Consider the following 22,259-nt stretch of genomic DNA (forward strand, 5'->3'; position numbering starts at 1 on the left):
TCTAAAATTATATCCCCCCCCCCTCTATTTACATGAAATGGTTTGGTCCATTCGCAAAGCCAAAGCGAACGGCTTGCGAGTACGGTGACAATCCCCCCCCTCTATTTACATGAAATGGTTTGGTCCAAAGCGAACGGCTTGCGAGTACGGTGACAATCCCCCCCCTCTATTTACATGAAATGGTTTGGTCCAAAGCGAACGGCTTGCGAGTACGGTGACAATCCCCCCCCTCTATTTACATGAAATGGTTTGGTCCAAAGCAAACGGCTTGCGGAGTTTGGTAAAGAAATCGCCATAGCTCGGTAACTACTTGTCCGATTAATATGAAACCTTGAAAAGGCACATCCTCGGGTCCCCAGCAATATACCTGGCAAGTTTCAAGTATATCGGACCCGTGGTTGTCGAGAAACAGCGGTCACAGACAAACACACAGACACACAGACATTCACACAGAGATTACTGGAATTATAGATAGATGCGATTATCATTAATTTTGTTATGAAAAGCGTCTTTGGAAAAACGCCACAATAAAGCTTCTTATTTGAAAAACGCCACGATAAAGCTAATTTAACATTGATATACACCTCAACATGCAACCCCATTGATAGCAATGGTGGGGAAAACCCACTCAGGGGAGAAAACCCCCTTTGGACGGGGGGCAAATGAATGCGCTACAACCTTCATTGTGTAACCCTTCGTCATCCTGTCAAGTTTGGTTGAGATTGGATAAGTAACGACGAAATGTATTGGCGTCAAAAAATCATCAGACAGACAGACAGACACGAATGGCGTATTTTAGTATGATGATAGATCTGTGTGATGTTCGCACGAGCACAAATCTCAGGTTCAAATCTCCTGTACCGTCGTACTTTGTCCATTGTCTATTAAACTGCTTGTATTTAATGTAAAAGTGAATTATCATGGAGAGAACTGAATTATCCTAATATCCTTGTTCTGTGAGTGATTATGTTTACATATTCCTCCATCAGCTGGAGATCCTGGTATTAATGAATAAAAGTTCAAACAAAAAAGCTTTGGAAAATAAGTATGATTATGTCTTCTCTGCCAATTCAATCGAAACAAACCATGTAAGGAAATGGCCACAGTGCAGGTTAGGCCGAGGTTCAACGGGTGGAACATTTGGTCTTCCTGTTTGGACTCCCGCATAACATTCGCGTTCGCATAACGTTCATTGTGACGATGTTGTTTTCCCGGGTGCCGCACAAACGGCTGCACCGATCAACTCGGTGACCTCGGACAAAGACCTTTTATAAGGACACGGGTTGAATCCCTGCTTGAGAGAATTCCAACCACCTCCCCGCCCTCACGACCGTCTCTCCAACTTACAATCCCACGAGATATGCGGGAAGGACGACCCAAAAACAATATAAACATCATTAAAGATCATTCGTATATAAACATCATTAAAAGTAAATAATGACCTCGGCCAAAGTTCAAATGACGTGGGTTTAATCTCTACATAAGAGAATTCCACATAGCTATTTGGGTGGTGTATAAGCGAACAGATCGCTGTCTCCATCGATCTTGCCAAGGCCGTAACACCTATCGGCTAAAAATCCTTTTAACTGTTGATTTGGTTGTTTTTACAATGAAGGAAACATTAACAATGTTGTTAAAAGTTTATTTTGTGATTAATTGGAGTTATGTTGTTTGGAATTAAAAAAGAGATATCGAGATCAAGTGAATAATGACATGCCGTGATGGTTTCTACTTTCTGAACGTGAACTTCGCGGATCGACATACGCAGATTTGCCACGGACCCACGATCGATGTTTCTACATGTGAATGCACCCGTTTGTTTGCGAACGGGTACGTTTTTCATGGAAGTCCTTCACGAACTTGCTGTCCATGTCTGACGTGCGACTGAAGGTGCTACGGGAATGTGGAATTTATTGGTTTCATGCTTTAGCATTCATCGTATCTGCGTTACCTGTTGGCTTCCAGCCTCCCACCCGTGCGTAGCACGGGTATCTCCCTAGTCTTATATAATGTTCGTTTTCTATCCCCTTAACATATGTGACGAGCATGCTCTTCACATTAAGCCTTAACAGGAGTTAATATAGGCCTTTGTCCCACCACGCAGTGAAATAGGCTGGTTTACTGTTAACGAATTACTATTTCCATACCTAGCTTGGAAGCTGTTTTAACTAGAACAGCACTTAACTAGAGCACACCTCCGCCAGGCTGAACAGTTTATGTTCTGTATCCCACTGATAGGCCGGACCTGGATTCGGACTTGAACCAAAATCTAATCGGCTTGTTCTTGTCACCTAACCAACTCCTCCACCTAGTGTACTCATAATTCATCCATAACTTATTTAACTATCATGTTATAGATCGCTTTTGGCCCGATTTCTCAATGGAGCGAAGAATCACTTAAAAAATAAATAATTCTCGTATCCGAATCCATATTCAGATATTCACCAAAATCGAATCTATTTGTCCTTGTCAGACACCCAACCTCTACACCAAGTTTCGTCCAAATCCGTCCACAACTTTTTTGAGATATCCTGCTATGTATCGTTTTTAGCCCGATCTCCCAATAGTGAAGAATAACTTTAAAATTCTAGTAGCCGGATCCGAATCCGGATCTTCACCAAAATATAATCATTTCGTCCTTGTGACATACGCTACATCTCTGCCAAATTTCGTCCGAATCAGTCCTCAACTTTTTGAGATATCTTGTTCACAAACAGACAAACAGGGGTGAAAACATAAGCATTCGCCTCCGGTGTACAGGTAATAAACTGGTTTACATCTGATCTCGAAATGGCTGCTCCATCAGTTACTAGGTTCTCTCCCAGTTACTCAGTTACTAAGCTTCGATACATCATAAAAAACCGAACGTGTATAATTACCCCGTTCATGTAAAGCAAAAAGCACGGTTAAGCAATGGGTTCATGTCCGTCCATCCATCCATCTAATCAATTTACGATCAAGGAACAGTTTACTTAAATGGAATGTTGTATTTTGAACACAAATCGGAACATGAATAGGAAGACAAGTGCCGTTTTACTCTGTCTGCCTACCTAGTGGTCAAACAAAATTGAAAATCATTCCAAACAGGAACCGGGCTGTTTTTCAGGATGTCATAAAATACACAAACAACAGGAACGAAGAACTAAAGTGACGCGTTAGATAGAGTGATGTAATGGACACGGGTAAAAATGGCGGTACAACTTGGAATTTATTTGTTCACCTTTAAACCTCCTCAAACCTCGATTTCAAATAGAATTGTATACTTCAGCACTGTACAACACAAATCACCTTCATAAGACTTCCAAGAACTATGAAATATGTAGCTATATATCATGGGAGGACGTGGCATGTGTGGGTCGGAGTTAAGAAGATGCCGATTGACGAGGTGTTCCATGGTGTTCCGAGGTGTTTCATGGCATGTGTGGGTCAGAGTTAGGAAGATGCTGATTGACGAGGTGTTCCATGGTGACCACGAAAGCCTCCATTTCCTAATCTGTGACTCAACGTCGTCTTTATTACAATGTATAAGGGTGATGTAAATAAGATCACTTCCGTATTACTAAACCTCCAGATTTTTAAAACGATCTTTAAATTCAATATTATATTAAAATTGAAGTATTGAACACCGCATGGGGTATCATGTTCTTTGCTCTCCCTAGTTTCTAGTTGATAATGCAACTGTTTAAGGACTGAGTCATTCCAGCATTCATTCCTTTTGGCACGAGGGATGGGCAGAACACTTGATTGCAAGTTTCCATGTAATGTCATTACTTCGTGTAATATTCATTCAGGATGTGCAACTCATTTACCCTTAAGCTTTTAGAGGTGACACGAGGCATTCTGAGCAATACTGAAAAAGCATTTCTGCGGCACAAGCATGCGGATCATCCAAAAAACACACGCCGATTGCAATATTTACCAATCCGTTAAAATGTTACCTCGGTCAGAAAATGAGGAATCAAATCATTGGACACCTTCAAGCAAGATCCTCCATTAGCAATGTTGCGATGCTCTTTGACGTGAAGAGAGGAACTGTTTGTGACTTCAGTAAAATGTATTTAGTGGTGGCGATGCCATATTCTTTCACCGCGTGGATTCCAATTTGGTTTCAGGATCACAATGCTGAAGCCACACTTTGTCACCAGTTACCAAATGTGTAATGCTGTCGGCTGGATCCTTGGAGCTTTATGGAACTTTGAATAATACATTTAAAACACCTAGATGCTCAATTTTAGTAAGACCTATAATTGTGTGATGTATAAATATTCCAGATTATCCCCCATAAAAACAATATCCAATTAATGACACCAATAACATGCAACAAGCATTACTGCAAGTTTACATGAGTAATTATGGGAAAAGAAACCATGGCTTGGTGTCAACGAAACAGCTATTCCGAAAACATTTTGAACACCCCTTGCAAACTGTCAAGGTACGATGCCAAGTTAATTTGCATTCTAACTACACAACGAAGCACTGTTCCACAGACATGGATTGAATAATTCAGGAGTCTACAATAGAAATGTTTCCCTGCAGCACAATTCTAAATTCTACATATAATCACTCACAAACACAACCACACGAAACCTAAACATCGAACCTACAAGGTAAAAACAAGACTTGATTCGGGTTTCTTGGGTCACAACAACTCCACCCCCCCCCCCCCTTCCCCCCCTGACCTTCTTCCCTGCGGGATTACAACATCACCTGTTGGAAGAAGCATCGACCATACAAAACAAACTTCAGATGATGATGTACGCCGAGAGTTAGAAAATCTGTGGCCATATTATGAATCTCTTCGTGACTCTCCGGCAGCGCACCGACCCATAAGCGCAATACGCACGCCACCTGTGAAAAATGCAAGCACAAGGACCACCTTGGCTAAGCACCCGTTGGTAGCCAGGTGTAGTCCACCACCTTGTCCAGGCAAGAGCACCAGCGATCCAATCCCACGCAGGTCACTCCTCGGGTGAAGCCAAAGCTCTGTGATGGCTTTTTCTCTCTCTGCGATGGCTTTTTCCCTCTCGATGTGATAGCTTTTTCTCTCTACGCGATGGCTTCTTCTCTCTACGCGATGGCTTCTTCTCTCTACGCGATGGCTTTTTATCTCTATGCGATGGCTTTTTCTCTCTATGCGATGGCTTTTTCTCTCTATGCGATGGCTTTTTCTCTCTCTGATGGCTTTTTCTCTTTCTGCGATGGCTTTTTCTCTCTCGATGTGATGGCTTTTTATCTCTACGTGATGGTTTTTCTCTCTACGCGATGGCTTTTTCTCTCTACGCGATGGCTTTTTCTCTCTACGCGATGGCTTTTTCTCTCTACGCGATGGCTTTTTCTCTCTACGCGATGGCTTTTTCTCTCTACGCGATGGCTTTTTCTCTCTACGCGATGGCTTTTTCTCTCTACGCGATGGCTTTTTCTCTCTACGCGATGGCTTTTTCTCTCTACGCGATGGCTTTTTCTCTCTACGCGATGGCTTTTTCTCTCTACGCGATGGCTTTTTCTCTCTACGCGATGGCTTTTTCTCTCTACGCGATGGCTTTTTCTCTCTACGCGATGGCTTTTTCTCTCTACGCGATGGCTTTTTCTCTCTACGCGATGGCTTTTTCTCTCTACGCGATGGCTTTTTCTCTCTACGCGATGGCTTTTTCTCTCTACGCGATGGCTTTTTCTCTCTACGCGATGGCTTTTTCTCTCTACGCGATGGCTTTTTCTCTCTACGCGATGGCTTTTTCTCTCTACGCGATGGCTTTTTCTCTCTACGCGATGGCTTTTTCTCTCTACGCGATGGCTTTTTCTCTCTACGCGATGGCTTTTTCTCTCTACGCGATGGCTTTTTCTCTCTACGCGATGGCTTTTTCTCTCTACGCGATGGCTTTTTCTCTCTACGCGATGGCTTTTTCTCTCTACGCGATGGCTTTTTCTCTCTACGCGATGGCTTTTTCTCTCTACGCGATGGCTTTTTCTCTCTCTGCTATGGCTTTTTCTCTCTCTGCTATGGCTTTTTCTCTCTCTGCTATGGCTTTTTCTCTCTATGCGATGGCTTTTTCTCTCTTTGCGATGGCTTTTTCTCTCTATGCGATGGCTTTTTCTCTCTATGCGATGACTTTTTCTCTCTCCGCGATGGCTTTTTCTCTCTCTGCGATGGCTTTTTCCTCTCCCTGCGATGGCTTTTTCTCTCTCTGCGATGGCTTTTTCTCTCTCTGCGATGGCTTTTTCTCTCTCGATGTGATGGCTTTTTCTCTCCCTGCGATGGCTTTTTCTCTCTCTGCGATGGCTTTTTCTCTCTCGATATGATGGCTTTTTATCTCTCTGAGATGGCTCTTTCTCTCTCTGTGATGGCTCTTTCTCTCTCTGCGATGGCTCTTTCTCTCTCTGCGATGGCTCTTTCTCTCTCTGCGATGGCTCTTTCTCTCTCTGCGATGGCTCTTTCTCTCTCTCTGCGATGGCTTTGTCTCTCTCTGCAATGGCTTTGTCTCTCTCTGCAATGGCTTTGTCTCTCTCTGAGATGTTTTTGTCTCTCTCTGCGATGGCTTTTTATCTCTCTGCGATGGCTTTTTCTTTCTCTGTGATGGCTTTTTCTCCCTCTGCGATGGATTTTTCTTTCACTGTGATGGCTTTTTCTCCCTCTGCGATGGCTTTTTCTTTCTCTGTGATGGCTTTTTCTCCCTCTGCGATGGCTTTTTCTTTCTCTGTGATGGCTTTTTCTTGCAGTGACCCACGCACCAACCGTGTCCCAATTTTCCGGTTTGCAGTTCCCTCAGGCAGCCAGTGCAATGCTCAATTAGCTACCCTAGAGTTCTGTTTGTGCTTTATGATGTCTTTTTTTGAAGAAAAAAAAAGAAGCCCATTCGCTCAATAGAGCACAAAATCAATCAGTCGTATTGCCCAACTGAACAGAAATGGCCTGAACTAGCTTTTTGCTTCATACTGTACAGTCATCGAGCCTCTTTTTGCCTTATATTAGTGTGTTCATACTTGGCTTGTCCAAGGACCCCTAAAGACAGCAAAGATGCCCTTGAGACAAGTCTTATATTATCAACCCATTGCTCCAACATAAACACTCCAGTGCGTATCGGTGACACGAGTCCAAGCTTGAGAAGCTGCACCCTCATCCACACCTCCGATCACCCAAAGGTGCCTTTCAGCCATGCCAAGAAGATTTATGAAGAATTATTTATTTACTATTACTCATTATTATTTATTCAGAAGAATTATATATTTGTTCATTCATGAAGAAGGGGTGCCCAGAAGACTGGCGGGGTTTAAATTGCCCTCACTTCTCTCAGGCACCAGAAAGTTTGCATTTCAACAAATAATCTGAAACTCTTTAAAAGTTGTTTCGCTACTGGGAAGTGGGGGTTTCATAGTCCACGTTCCAAATTATTAACGAGTCCGACGCTCAACAGAGCATGTAAGATTGTGAGACTAGCCCAATTTTACCACTAACCGGCTAGGCAAGGCCTGACATTTGTATGTCCACACTGGAGTGTAGATGAAAGGTTACTTTGTAGCGGTTACCGCTGGATGCACACAATCGCCTTGCACCGGCCAGAACACGGCCAGACGCGCCTCTCCCGGGCATGCCCGGACTCACTGTTCCCGGGCACGCCCGAACCTCCCGGGCACGCCCGGTCTCGTCTTTCCCGGGCATGCCCGCTCTCGCCTTTCCAGGGCTCGCCCAGAGCGTCCGGGCATGCCCGCTATCGCCTTTCCAGGGCTCGCCCAGAGCGCCCGGGCATGCCCGCTATCGCCTTTCCAGGGCTCGCCCAGAGCGCCCGGGCACGCCCGCTATCGCCTTTCCACGGCTCGCCCAGAGCGCCCGGGCATGCCCGCTCTCGCCTTTCCAGGGCTCGCCCAGAGCGTCCGGGCATGCCCGCTATCGCCTTTCCAGGGCTCGCCCAGAGCGTCCGGGCATGCCCGCTATCGCCTTTCCAGGGCTCGCCCAGAGCGCCCGGGCACGCCCGCTATCGCCTTTCCAGGGCTCGCCCAGAGCGTCCGGGCATGCCCGCTATCGCCTTTCCAGGGCTCGCCCAGAGCGTCCGGGCATGCCCGCTATCGCCTTTCCAGGGCTCACCCAGAGCGCCCGGGCACGCCCGCTATCGCCTTTCCAGGGCTCGCCCAGAGCGTCCGGGCATGCCCGCTATCGCCTTTCCAGGGCTCGCCCAGAGCGCCCGGGCACGCCCGCTATCGCCTTTCCAGGGCTCGCCCAGAGCGTCCGGGCATGCCCGCTATCGCCTTTCCAGGGCTCGCCCAGAGCGTCCGGGCATGCCCGCTATCGCCTTTCCAGGGCTCGCCCAGAGGGCCCGGGCACGCCCAGCCTCGACTTGCCAGGCCGCAGCCAAACACGCCCGGGCAGGTCCAGACTCGCCTTTCCAAGGCTCGCCCTTGACACCCGGGCATGCCCGGTATAGCTTTTGCCGGGCAAACTTCCCGACATAAATGTGTATATATATTGCTGCCCGATAAAAGGGCTTGTGAGAATACCTGAGCTGTTTTGTTTCAATAAAGCAACTCGGACGAATTCCGTCTTTGGTCGCGTCAATTCTTTCGACTCGCGTTGGAGCGCAGTTCCTTCAACTTCACCAATACATCCACAAAATGACACGTTTCCATTCTCAAGAGGTTGGACAGAAAAGTAATATAAAAACACAGAAATACTACACTTCAACAGCGAACCAGCATGGCAAGACGACTGTTATTACGGATCCAATCCCTCCAGGAGGGATTCTTTCTTTTTTTTTTGGATACAAGATCGAGGCTCGTGTAAGAGCTAACATCAATCACAAAAAAAAGGGACACATAAAACATATAATAAAGGGAGCGGGAGACAAGATGGGAGAGGGAGGGAAGCACACAAGTGCAACAGTAGATAACAGGGACATCGGGAGATCTGTGGGAGGGAGAGGGCTTGGGGGAATGAAGGCATGGGACGGGGGAGGGGGTGGGAGAGGTATAAAATAAATGGGCACTGGCTTTCAAGGACTTCCAGAAAAGAAGTCGGAATTTCAAAAAGTGGATCTGGGGTGAATTAACGGGGGTAGAAAAGATCAAGGTTTTGGATGGGGGAAGATAAGAGATGGTGGTGAACAGCTGTTTTAAAGACCTGGAGGGTGGAGTGGGATTGAAGAGAGTGAGGGAGTTTGTTCCAGAGGCGGGAGAAAAGAGGAATGAAGGAGTGAAGGTGAGCAGAGAATCTTGATTTTAGCAGTTTAACCATCAGAGGGTGGCTGGCAGATATTGTGCGATCTGTAGGAATATTTGGGTGACAGAGCACAGATAGAGCTGGGGAGCAAGGCCGGAGAGGAGTCGGTAGAAGACAGAAAGACCACCAACCTGCCTGTGGTGAGTGAGTGAAAGGCCCTCGGAGTTGGCTTCATCGCGGGAGATTCCAATGATTCTGAAAGCTTTGGTTTCAACAGCGTGAAGCCGAGCTAGGTGTGAGGCAGGAGCACAAGCCCAGAGGGGGGAACAGTATTCCATTGAGCTGCGGATGAAACGCTTGTATGTGGTGAGGAGCTCAGGTGTGCCAAGGATGGACTTAGCACGACGGAGGATGCCCAGTCCTCCGTCGTGGCTTTGGAGGCCAGCTTGGAAATGTGGTTTTCCCAGGAAAGATCATGGCAGATAGTGAGACCCAAAAGCTTGAGTGACAGAACTTTTTGGAGAGGATTGTTTAGAAATTAGATGGGAGGGTTGTCCAGTCGATCTTTTCGGACAGACATTTCAGAGAAATGTGTATGAAAAATTATTATTAAAATTTATTAAAAGAGGAGAAATGGAGCATTTTGTTCAGATTATTTATTATTATTCTTCTGCCGTGATATTTCGGTTTCTTTTCCTCTTTAAAATTCATTTTCTCGGCAACCGTTGGTCTGATTGACACAAAATTTTCACCATAGTATGCGCCTTGTCATGTAGATTTTTCTTGGTGATAATTATGACGTCATCGGTTACGTGGAACAAGCAGCATCTTGGGCAAAAAAAAAAACAACCTCTATACCTTTATATCTGCCTCTATATAAAGACGACCTCTATATCTGCAAAACCTCTCGATGGGAAAAATTTAAACATGGCTCATTGTAAGGCACTCCCCATGGGGAATAAGTGTTGTTTACCATGACATCATCTGTGCCTTAATTATGATGTTAACAAGTACAATGCTGTATCCAATCAGTTTTACATTTCTTAAGCGTGTTCTATGCAACAATATAAGAGATTGTAAATCAATGACGTCATAGACCACATGGCTCGGCAGCCATATTAGATTTAACAGAAAAACCTTCAAAACTCTTCTTCTCTGAAATAGCTGAACAGATCAAGGCGAAACTTTACAAGCATGATTGCCTATTCATGACGAACAAAAGGGTCACAGACCAAGATATTATAGGTCACATCGTTTGGCAGCTATGATTTTTTTTGAAGACTAAACCTTTAAAAACAACTCTTCCAGAATGGCTGGACAGATCGAGTGGAAACTTCACACCCATGTTCCCCAATTGTTGGGGATACCAGAGTGTTTTTGAATAAATCAGAGGTCACATGGTCTTGCAGCCATATGGAATTGAAGAAAATCTTTTTTTTAAATCTCTCTTGAACCGCTCCATCCAGTGACATGAAACCTCAAAATTATCAACGGGTCGTCAAGGCGAATACTTGTTTAAAATTTAAACATGATCGGCCACACGGTCTGGCAGCCAGAAGTTTTTTTTCTTGTTTGAAGAAGAAGAAACTACAATTTTGAAGACCATGTGACTTTCAGTATATCTATTAATTACGGACTGTTTGACTTAATGGAATCCTGTCTATTAATTATGTACTAACATACCTTTTGACCTTTTGGACTGCTGAGATCCCTTGGACCTTTGAAGACCTTTAGGACCCCCAAGACCATTAAGACCACCCAGACCCCCAAAATACCCTGAAGACCTTTAAATACCGTGAAGACCCAGAGTACACAAAAGACCAAGGACCCAAAAGACCCCAAGGACCCAAAAGACCCCAAGGACCCAAAAGACCCCAAGGACCCAAAAGACCCCAATAACCCAAAAGACCCCAATAACCCAAAAGACTCCGAGGACCCAAAATACCCCGAGCATGCCGAGGACTATGCCCCAATTCTCTTGAGGCTGGCTTTGGAGGCCAACTTCGAGACATGGTTTGCCCAAGATAGATCATTGCTAATAGTGAGACCCAATAGTTTGAGTGATTGAACATCATCTTTTGTTAAGATTTTTGTTGAGAAAAGTAGATTGGAGGGTTTGCCAGATGGTCCTTTTGTGGAGAAAGAGTCAGAGTGTGGGATTTTTCAGGATTGAAAGACATATTCCAAGTGTTTGATCAGCTTGTGATTTAGTCAAGGTCTTAAGAGAGGTTAGAGGTTGCAGCCTGCCTGTCTGAACGATGAGGGATGTCATGGCAGAGGGTAGAGTCATCAGCAAATAGATAAAGGAGATTTTCCAGAGAGTCAGAGATCATTTATGAAGATCAGGATTTATGAAGATATATGATTTATGATCCTCAGCTCTCTGAACAAATTACAAATTCCTGCCTGGACTGAAGGTACCATGGGATCTGGTATTGTTAGGGGTTCCTTGACACCAGGTCAGAGTGTGGTTGCTGTTTGGGCAGCAGCTTCTGCACTGTAAACAAATTAACCAGGTTGTTCGAAGGTTTGATGTGAACGGCCTTCTTCAGATAAAAAGGGCAACCAACAGCAACCATTCAGGTGTGCCAATTTAGTTCAACAAAATTTGTATAGAAAACAGCAAGACATTATTTTGTATCAAACTAGAAAGGTTTCCATACAATATAACTGGATTTAACGCAATGTTAATTTCTATAGGCAACAATCAGCAGAGATGCCCTGCCCAAATCTGGCAGGTGAAGCCTCAATTTAAATGGAACATTTTGAGCGTCACGTGATCTGCCTCACCTGGTCCTGTTTGAGTGATATCTGCCCCATCTCTTTGCTGCCCACGAACGATTGGCCGAGACGAAAAACTCGTTTACCAGGCTGCACGCGCATCACAAAACTTGCAGGGAAATAGCCAAGCCGACCACGTACTCTTCCCTGCCAGTGAAACGAGGGATTGGGGGAGAGGGGAACGACTATGAACTCCACAGAGAGGTCATGCAATAACATAAAGGTCGAACCTTTACCAATCCAAACCTAAACATGTGTAATGAACACAGCAAGAAATCCAATAGAGAAAAACATATCTCCGTGACATAGAAAACTTTTGCAAAGTTACCCTGGTGTTCTCGGTATGGATCCAGTAAATCCAAAACTAAACCGATTTATGAGCAACAACAGCAATAAAAGGGTTATGGGTTCTCTTTAATAAAACATTTGGGATTAAGCTCATACCTCATATGTGCCATAACTTGTTTTACAACAGCATGAAACTGGGTGAAGAAAATACGACTTCAAAATAAGTTTTAATAAAATCAGCAAAAAAAACTTTTCTTCCAGTTTATAAATTATTTCCTCTTCGTACTTTGCGCAGGATGTTTATTAGTCTTTGAAATACGCTCCTAAACATTCAGTCATCTTATCTGAAGACATCCTCCAATAGCCTGAAACTTAACAATAAATATTACTCAAAAGTTCTCCCTCTCCCACACACAATTGAACAATAAAACGCTTCGAGAAAACAAATATTTTATTCCCCAGTGCCATAGTTTTCTGTTACTATTCCCAGTTACCCGTGTCACATTTCTGTCGATTTGTTTCCAAGGGAAAATCACAGGTGCACACGATATTCAAGGGAATGAGCAAAGTGTACACACCTGGGCAGGAGGGCGTTATGGATGGTTGTGTAAATAATAACAGTCATAAATTATGGTTAAATTTTCATATGGAAATAATGTATTACAAGTACAAATACATTCAAAGTACACCGCCCCATGCCAAATAATTAAATATGCTGCAGCGCGGCAGCGCCCGGCAATACCGCAGTGCAGCTCATTGAGGCTGCATTGGGAGGGAGAGGTGTACACTAATTGATTGATTAATTGTATAATTAAAATCAATAAAAGATTATCACAAAATATTTTCATAATCAATTGGCTAATCGCATAACTAAACAACTAGTGCTTCATCCGAAGATGTATCTTTTAGAAATTTAATTAAATAAGTCATTTATAAAAAATTAAAGAAATAATTGATTACTCAATAAATAATTAATCGATTAATCAATAAATAATTAATAGATGAAATGATTAATCAATAAATCAAAAATATCCTTGATAGCCACATCACTTGGTCACTCATGTCCAAATATTAGCTTCCCAGCTCAAAAGGTGCCTGAGATATTGGCCAAATGAGAAAGAAAATAAATAAATGATTAATAATGAAAATAAATAAATAATAATCATAAAAAAATTAAATTATTAATCAATTTGGTCAGAGAACACATAAACTACCACTATTTCATCAGAATCTGTAACTTAAAAAAAAAAATTTTTTTTTCCATTAATCGAATAATGTATGTGGTGTCTTTGCAGCCAAAGAGTAAATAATTAATCGATTAATTGATTAATTAATAAATCAAAAATATCCTTTGCAGCCAAATCACCTGGTCATTGGCATGTCCAAATATCAGCTTCCTAACTCAAAAGGTGCCTGAGTTAATGGTCAGAAGAGAAAGGAAATTTGATTAATTAAATAAGTACTTAATTAATCACTAATAATTAAATAACTCCTCAATTTATTGATTAATCAAAAAAAAAAATACCGTTTTTGACAAAGGACTTGCTCACTATTGTGCCGAAATTTCAGCTTCCTAGCTCAAAGGATGGCTGAGATATCGTCCGGACAAACAAACAAGAAAGCAAGAAAACAAGAAAGAAAACAAGAAACCAGAGTGAAAACTGAGTACTCTCTTTCAGCGTGCGTCACTGCCGAGCCCCCTTTGGTGCCCGGCAATGACGATTTGCAATGCCTGGAGATTGCATAGGAAAGGAGCGGTGTACAATACTCCAATGAAAATGTGCATGAAACAATATCAGAAATGCAGAAGAGACTGCAGGTCTGTGTGTATTTGTTGCATCACCATTATGTAGTAAAGTGCAGGGGCAAGTAAAACATAAACAAGTACAAATACATTCAAAGTACACCGCCCCTTGCCAAATAATTAAATATGCTGCAGCGCGGCATTGCCGGGGCGCCTCCGGCGCCCAGCAATACCACAGTGCAGCTCATTGAGGCTGCATTGGGAGGGAGAGGTGTACACTAATTGATTGATTAATTGTATAATTAAAATCAATAAAAGATTATCACAAAATATTTTCATAATCAATTGGCTAATACCATAACAAAACCACTCGTGCTTCATCCGAAGATGTATCTTTTAGAAATTTTATTAAATAAGTCATTTATAAAAAATTAAATAATTAATTGATTACTCAATAAATAATTAATCGATTAATCAATAAATAATTAATAGATGAAATGATTAATCAATAAATCAAAAATATCCTTGATAGCCACATCACTTGGTCACTGTCATGTCCAAATATTAGCTTCCCAGCTCAAAAGGTGCCTGAGATATTGGCCAAATGAGAAAGAAAATAAATAAATGATTAATAATGAAAATAAATAAATAATAATCATTAAAAAATTAAATTATCAATCAATTCGGTCACAGAACACATAAACCACCACCATTTCATCAGAATCTGTAACTGGGGGAAAAAAATTTTTTTTATTAACTAATCGAATAATTAAATAATTAATCGATACATTGATTAATTGATTAATCAATAAATCAAAAATATCCTTGCTAGCCACATCACCTGGTCACTCATGTCCAAATATTAGCTTCTGAGCTCAAAAGGTGCCTGAGATATTGGCCAAATGAGAAAGAAGATAAATAAATAATTAATAATGAAAATAAATAAATAATAATCATAAATTTTTTTAATTATTAATCAATTCGGTCAGACAACACATAAACCACCACCATTTCATCAGAATCTGTAACTTTAAAAAAAAAAAAAACTGTCATTAATAAAATAATTAAATAATTAATCGATTAATTGATTAATTAATAAATCAAAAATAGCCTTTGCAGCCAAATCACCTGGTCATTGGCATGTCCAAATATCAGCTTCCTAACTCAAAAGGTGCCTGAGTTAATGGTCAGAAGAGAAATGAAATTTAATTAATTAAATAAGTACTTAATTTGTTTTTTGTTTTTTTTGTATTTTTTTTTTGTATACAAGATCGAGGCTCGTGAAAGAGCGAACATTAATCACACAGAAAGACAAACAGACACATAAAACAAATAACATCGGGAGCGGTAGACAAGATGGGGAGAGAGGGGGAAGGACACAAACACAACATTTGAGAGCAGGGACCGAGAGACATGGAGACATCGAGAGATCTGTGGGAGGGAGAGGGCTTTGGGGGGGAGGCATGTGAAGGGGGGGAGGCATGTGAAGGGGGGGGGGGGTGGGAGAGGTATAAACATATGGACACTGCCAGGATTTCCAGGAAAGAAGTTGGAATTTCAAACAAGGTGGATCTGGGGTGAATTAGTGGGGGTAGAAAAGATCAAGGTTATGGATGGGGGAAGATAAGAGATGGTGGTGAACAGCTGTTTTAAAGACCTGGAGGGAGGAGAGGGATTGAAGGGAGTGTGGGAGTTTGTTCCACAGGCGGGAGAAAAGAGGAATGAAAGAGTGAAGGTGAGCAGAGAGCCGAGATTTCGGCAGTTTAACCATCAGAGGGTGGCTGGCAGATCTTGTGCGACCTGTAGGAATATTTGGGGGACAGAGCACAGAGAGAGCTGGGGGAGCAAGGCCGGAGAGGAGTCGGTAGAAGACAGAAAGGCCACCTACCTGCCTGCGGTGAGTGAGTGAAAGGCCCTCAGAGATAGCTTCATCGCGGGAGATTCCAATGATTTTGAAAGCTTTGGATTCAACAGCGTGAAGCCGAGCCAGGTGTGAGGCAGGAGCACCAGCCCATAGGGGAGCACAGTATTCCATTGAGCTGCGGATGAAAGCCTTGTATGTGGTGAGGAGCTCAGGTGTGCCGAGGAAGGACTTCGCACGACGGAGGATGCCCAGTCGGCGACTGGCTTTGGAGGCCAGCTTGGAAATGTGGTTTTCCCAAGAAAGATCATGGCAGATAGTGAGACCCAAAAGCTTGAGCGACAGAACTTCTTGGAGAGGATTGTTGAGAAAGTAGATGGGAGGGTTGTCCAGTCGATCTTTTCGGAGAGACATAGTAAGAGAGTGAGATTTGTCAGGATTGAAAGACATGTTCCACTTGTTTGACCAGTCTGTGATTTTGTCCAGGTCTTCAGAGAGTGAGGAGGCTGCAGACTGCCGATCTGAGGGAAGAGGATTGGAGCGGCAGAGAGTGGAGTCATCAGCAAAGAGATAGAGAGGATTTTCCAGAGAGTCGGAGAGATCGTTGATAAAGACCAGAAAAAGCACAGGGCCCAGCACACTTCCTTGGGGAACTCCAGCCTGAACAGGAAGGGGAGATGAGAAATCCATTCAGGGCCACACGTTGACTACGACCAGAGAGGAAGTCCGCAAGCCATGCATGGAGATTTCCATGGATACCATAGGAGGAGAGTTTGGTGAGCAGAGCTGGGTGCCAGACCGTATCAAAGGCCCGTGATATGTCAAGGGAGACAGCTCTGATTTACTGTTTGGCATTGAGGACCTCCATCCATTGTTGAGACAGCAGAAGCAGCATGTCCAGAGTAGAGTGACCTGGTCTGAAACCAAATTGATGATCAGAGATCAAGCCATTGGAGAAGAGGAAAGATTTCATATCCGAAGCAATGATGGATTCCATGACTTTGCTGATAATTGGGAGCAGGCTGATTGGTCTGTACTTGCAAGGATCTGTTTTTGCACCTTTTTTGTGTAAAGCGGTAATGTTAGCTGATTTCCAGGATGCTGGCAGATGACCTTGAGCAAAAGATACGGTGAAAAGAACAGAGCGAGGGTGAGATAGAGCGGCAGAGCATGATTTTAGGACCTGTGGGCTGATGCCGTCTGGTCCAGTTGCAGAATCAGAGTCGAGGTTTGACAAAAACTCCTCCACCTTGTCAGGAGAGAAGGACACAGAGTCCAGGAGCAGTTGGGTTCGACTGGGAAAGGTGGGAACAGAGAGAGATGGGTTTGGGACTAAGGATTTTGAGGCAAACACAGAGTTGAGGCATTCGGCTTTGTCACGTGCGATGTCAACTGTGTGGCCATTTGAGGTAAGGGAGGGGATGGAGGGGGAACAAACACCAGAAACGGATTTGACCAGACGCCACCAGGATTTGGAGGAAGGAGACAGGTTTGAGAGTTCATTCTTGAGTGAGGAGAGATAATGCTTCCTGGCACTCCTGAGGGTAGACACACACTTGTTCCGAGGTTGGTGGAAGGAACCGAGATTTCCTTCAGTTGGATTAGCCTTCCAAGAGGCAAAGGCAAGTTGTTTCAGGGCAACTGCCTCACCACAAGATTCAGTGTACCATGGACGGGAGGAAGGGTAAGACAATTGAAGGCGAGATGGGATAAATCTGTGCATGAGAGAGATCAGTTTGCTTTGGAAGAATTCCCAGGAAGAATTGATGTCAGAGGCAGTGGAGATGGGAGACCAATCCAGACGATTGATGGCTGCTTGAAGACCGTCCAAGTCGGCCTGAGTGAAATGCCAGACTCGTCGACGCTGAGGAGGCTCTCTGAGAATGGCCAGAGAGATGTCCACTTTGACAAGCACATGATCAGAAGAACCGATTGGAGCAGAAGAAGAGGAGCAGACATTAGCAGGGAAGTTTGTCATAACCAAGTCTAGAAGAGAAGATACTCCATTGGCTGAGATCCGGGTCGGGAAATTGACAGATTGTGTCAATCCCAGTGAGTCACAGAAGTCCTTTGCTGAGGTGCCATGACTGGTGAGAGAGGAACCCACACCCAACCAGGTGGTATGATGACAGTTGAAGTCACCACATATGAGGAAGAGAGAGTTGGGATGAGTGGATAGAAGTTGGTCCATGTTGTCAGACATTGAAATGTAGATGGAGTCATCACTGTTTGGGGGACGGTACAGAACACATATGAACAAAAGGTGGGAGCGGAGAGGAAGCCGTAACCAGAGGTACTCCTGCGGGTGAGGAGGAAAGAGAGCAGTGCAAGGAGAGTGAGGAAGATAGTTTTTGACAAAGATAGCCACCCCACCACCAGGCCGAGGCTCAGGTCTATCATACCGGAGGAAGGAGTAACCAGGAAGAGATATTAAGGAATCAGAGACATCTTGAAGGAGGAAAGTCTCTGTTAAGCAGATCAAGTCTGGATTGTCAGAAGCAACCTGTATGGAGAGATCAGTCAGGTTTGAGCGAAGGCCCCGGATGTTTGAGGTCCATACCGTTAATGAAGAGAGAGGGGGAGCATCGGGTACAGGACAGGGGAGGGGAGGAGTAGGGTAAGATGAAGGATGAGAGGGGGAGGTAGGGAGAGCAGTTGATAGTGTTTCAGATGTTGCAGAAGAGTTCCAAGAAAGGGAAGGATGAGGAGGATGAAAGGTTTGATGGTGAAGGGATGCGGCACAGTGAGGGGTTGTTTGAGGGGGGGCAGAGGAAAGTAGAAGGTTTGGGGGGGTGGAGGTATGAGATAGAAGGGAGACGAAGTGGGGAGGAGGCAGCTTGGAGGAGGAGGGGGGAGGAGAGAGAATTGGAGAGGAATGGTATGGGGGGAGAATTGAATGGGAGGGATTGGGGGGGAGTTTTGAAGGGGAGGAGTGAGGGGGGAGTTTAGGAGGGGAGGGGCAAGGGGGGAGTTTTGGAGGGAAGGGGCAAGGGGGGAGATCAGGAGTGGAGGGGCAAGGGGGTGGATTAGGAGGGGAGGGGCAAAGGGGGAGTTTAGGAGGGGAAGGGCAAGGGGGGAGTTCAGGAGTGGAGGGGCAAGGGGGGAGTTTAAGAGTGGAGGGGCAAGGGGGAAGTTTCGGAGTGTAGGTACAAGGGGGGGGGGATTTGGATGGGAGGGGCAAGAGGGGAGTTTAGAAAGTGGATGATTAATGAAAGACGAACATCTATCTATAATTCCAGTAATCTCTGTATGTCTGTATGTCTGTGACCGCTGTTTCTCGACAACCACGGGTCCGATATACTTGAAACTTGCCAGGTATATTGCTGGGGACCCGAGGATGTGCCTTTTCAAGGTTTCATATTAATCGGACAAGTAGTTACCGAGCTATGTCCAAAAAACGATTCAACCAATCAGAGAGCAGCGAGTTATCACGTGTGCCGAACGTGGCGAACAGACTCTGCCTCGGACGGCACATTTGAGAGCGTATTCATTTATTTCACGTTGGCAAACTATGTTGCCGCTATGTTGGCGTTAAACTATGTTTTAAAACTAATTAAAACTAATTTGCGATTCTTTCGCTTTCCTGCGCGTTTGTGCACGCTATGGCGATTTCTTTACCAAACTCCGCAAGCCGTTCGCTTTGGACCAAACCATTTCATGTAAATAGAGGGGGGGGATTGTCACCGTACTCGCAAGCCGTTCGCTTTGGACCAAACCATTTCATGTAAATAGAGGGGGGGGGGATTGTCACCGTACTCGCAAGCCGTTCGCTTTGGACCAAACCATTTCATGTAAATAGAGGGGGGGGATTGTCACCGTACTCGCAAGCCGTTCGCTTTGGCTTTGCGAATGAACCAAACCATTTCATGTAAATAGAGGGGGGGGATATAATTTTAGATATATATATAGTACGGGCACGCCCTAGTTGATAACAAATTGGGTTTGTTGTGATTTTCAAGTTAGCAATCCGATTCAGAACGATGGAGGAGGGATGGAATGAATGTGAATTTAGACCATGTAGTGAGGGAGACGTATAAGATATTGAATTTCTTTTTTTTGAAGTGGAATGAGTTGGAGAGGAAATTGAGAAAAGCCTTTTAAATAGGAAGAAAAACAGCGTGTTGTAATATACCACTGAATAAAACACAGAAGGGGAAAGGTTAAACATATTCAAATAATATTTAAACAGAACTATGAACAATCTTATATGCACAAAAATACCAACGGGGGGAGAGCCGAGAGGGACCACCACGAGTCACGTGAACAGGGCAAACGGTGGATGGCAAGGAGATAATGGGGGTGGGGCGAACAGCACACCTGGACAGAAAATACAGGATGAGACAACAGTACACGTGGAGAAAATAAAATAAATGTTTTTGTTTTTTTTGTTTTTTTTGGGGGGGGGGGGGTGGGGATTTAGAACGTTAGACAGTATTATGTTCGGGGTAGAAGGGAAAAAACCAAAAGCCAAGCAAAACACGCTTAAGTTAACAAAACACCGACGGGGGTACAACTACAAGGCCACACACGAGGAGCAGAACACGATTAATTAATTACGAGTTACAGGAAATTCAAACCAAAACTAACTATAATCAAACAATATCGCATGGACGATAAAATAACGAGTTGAAATTTGACAATCTATCTGGGGAAATGGGGGAGAAACACGTGGTCGAAGAACGAACGAACGAATAAGAATGAATAAACGAATGAGCACAGAGAAGGTAATGTCTTTTTTTTTTGTTTTTTTGAGTTGAGATTTACATAAGGAAGTAGGCTTTGGGGTGGAAAGACTGGGAAAACAGAGAACGAAAGTTATTGGATCACAAACGACAGGCGCTGAGAGAAAAACAATGCCTCAAGGTTGTACAGTGTACACTGTACAAGGCCTCAAGATGACACGAATTAACACGATTTTCAATACAGGTATGAAAGATTTGCACCGAAAATCTTTGTCGGGACAATATACGTACATACACCATAAAAGAAATACAGTTATAACGAAAATACAAATGGGAACAATTACTTAACTTCGATTTCGATGGAGAGCGTGTGGAGCTGCAAAAAAACGAACCCTCGCCAGCAAGACCGGAAACGGAAGCCCGTTTAATCGCTAATAATTAAATAACTCATCAATTAATTGATTAATCAAAAAACAAAAAATACCGTTTTTGACAAAGGACTTGCTCACTATTGTGCCGAAATTTCAGCTTCCTAGCTCAAAGGATGGCTGAGATATCGCCCGGACAACCAAACAAACAAACAAGAAAGAAAACAAGTACACATACATTCAAAGTACACCGCCCCATGCCAAATAATTGAATATGCTGCAGCGCGGCATTGCCGGGGCGTCTCCGGCGCCCGGCAATACCGCAGTGCAGCTCATTGAGGCTGCATTGGGAGGGAGAGGTGTACACTAATTGATTGATTAATTGTATAATTAAAATCAATAAAAGATTATCACAAAATATTTTCTTAATCAATAAGCTAATACCATAACTAAACCACTAGTGCTTCATCCGAAGATGTATCTTTCAGAAATTTAATTAAATAAGTCATTAATAAAAAATTAAATAATTAATTGATTACTCAATAAATAATTAATCGATTAATCAATAAATAATTAATCGATTAAATGATTAATCAATAAATCAAAAATATCCTTGATAGCCACATCACTTGGTCACTCATGTCCAAATATTAGCTTCCCAGCTCAAAAGGTGCCTGAGATATTGGCCAAATGAGAAAGAAAATAAATAAATGATTAATAATGAAAATAAATAAATAATAATCATAAAAAAATTAAATTATTAATCAATTTGGTCAGAGAACACATAAACTACCACTATTTTATCAGAATCTGTAACTTTAAAAAAAAAAAAAAATTGTCATGAATCGAATAATTAAATAATTAATCGATTAATTGATTAATTAATAAATCAAAAATATTCTTTGCAGCCAAATCACCTGGTCATTGGCATGTCCAAATATCAGCTTCCTAACTCAAAAGCTGCCTGAGTTAATGGTCAGAAGAGAAAGGAAATTTGATTAATTAAATAAGTACTTAATTAATCGCTAATAATTAAATAACTCCTCAATTTATTGATTAATCAAAAAAAAAAAATACCGTTTTTGAGAAAGGACTTGCTCACTTGTGCCGAAATTTCAGCTTCCTAGCTCAAAGGATGGCTGAGATATCGCCCGGACAACCAAGAAAGAAAACAAACAAACAAGAAAGAAAGAAACCAGAGTGAAAACTGAGTACTCTCTTTCAGCGTGCGTCACTGCCGAGCCCCCTTTGGTGCCCGGCAATGACGATTTGCAATGCCTGGAGATGGCATAGGAAAGGAGTGGTGTACAACAAGTACACATACATTCAAAGTACACCGCCCCAATGCCAAATAATTAAATATGCTACAGCGCGGCTCATTCAGGCTGCA

General features: G+C 43.3%; 1 protein-coding gene across 2 annotated transcripts in view; it reads right to left on the reverse strand.

The window, feature by feature from the left end:
- The window catches only part of LOC137430238 (SH3 and cysteine-rich domain-containing protein), a 120,824-nt gene that overhangs the window by 9,356 nt on the left and 89,209 nt on the right, over positions 1–22,259 (reverse strand). For both annotated transcript variants that reach the window (XM_068120946.2, XM_068120944.2), the window contains exon 11: positions 11,936–12,073. In XM_068120946.2, coding sequence (XP_067977047.1) covers positions 11,936–12,073 — 138 coding nt within the window. The remainder of the gene's footprint in view (positions 1–11,935; positions 12,074–22,259) is intronic.

This window comes from Myxine glutinosa, chromosome 6 (genome assembly GCF_964187855.1).
Source record: "Myxine glutinosa chromosome 6, kmMyxGlut1.1, whole genome shotgun sequence".
Lineage (NCBI taxonomy): Eukaryota > Metazoa > Chordata > Myxini > Myxiniformes > Myxinidae > Myxine > Myxine glutinosa.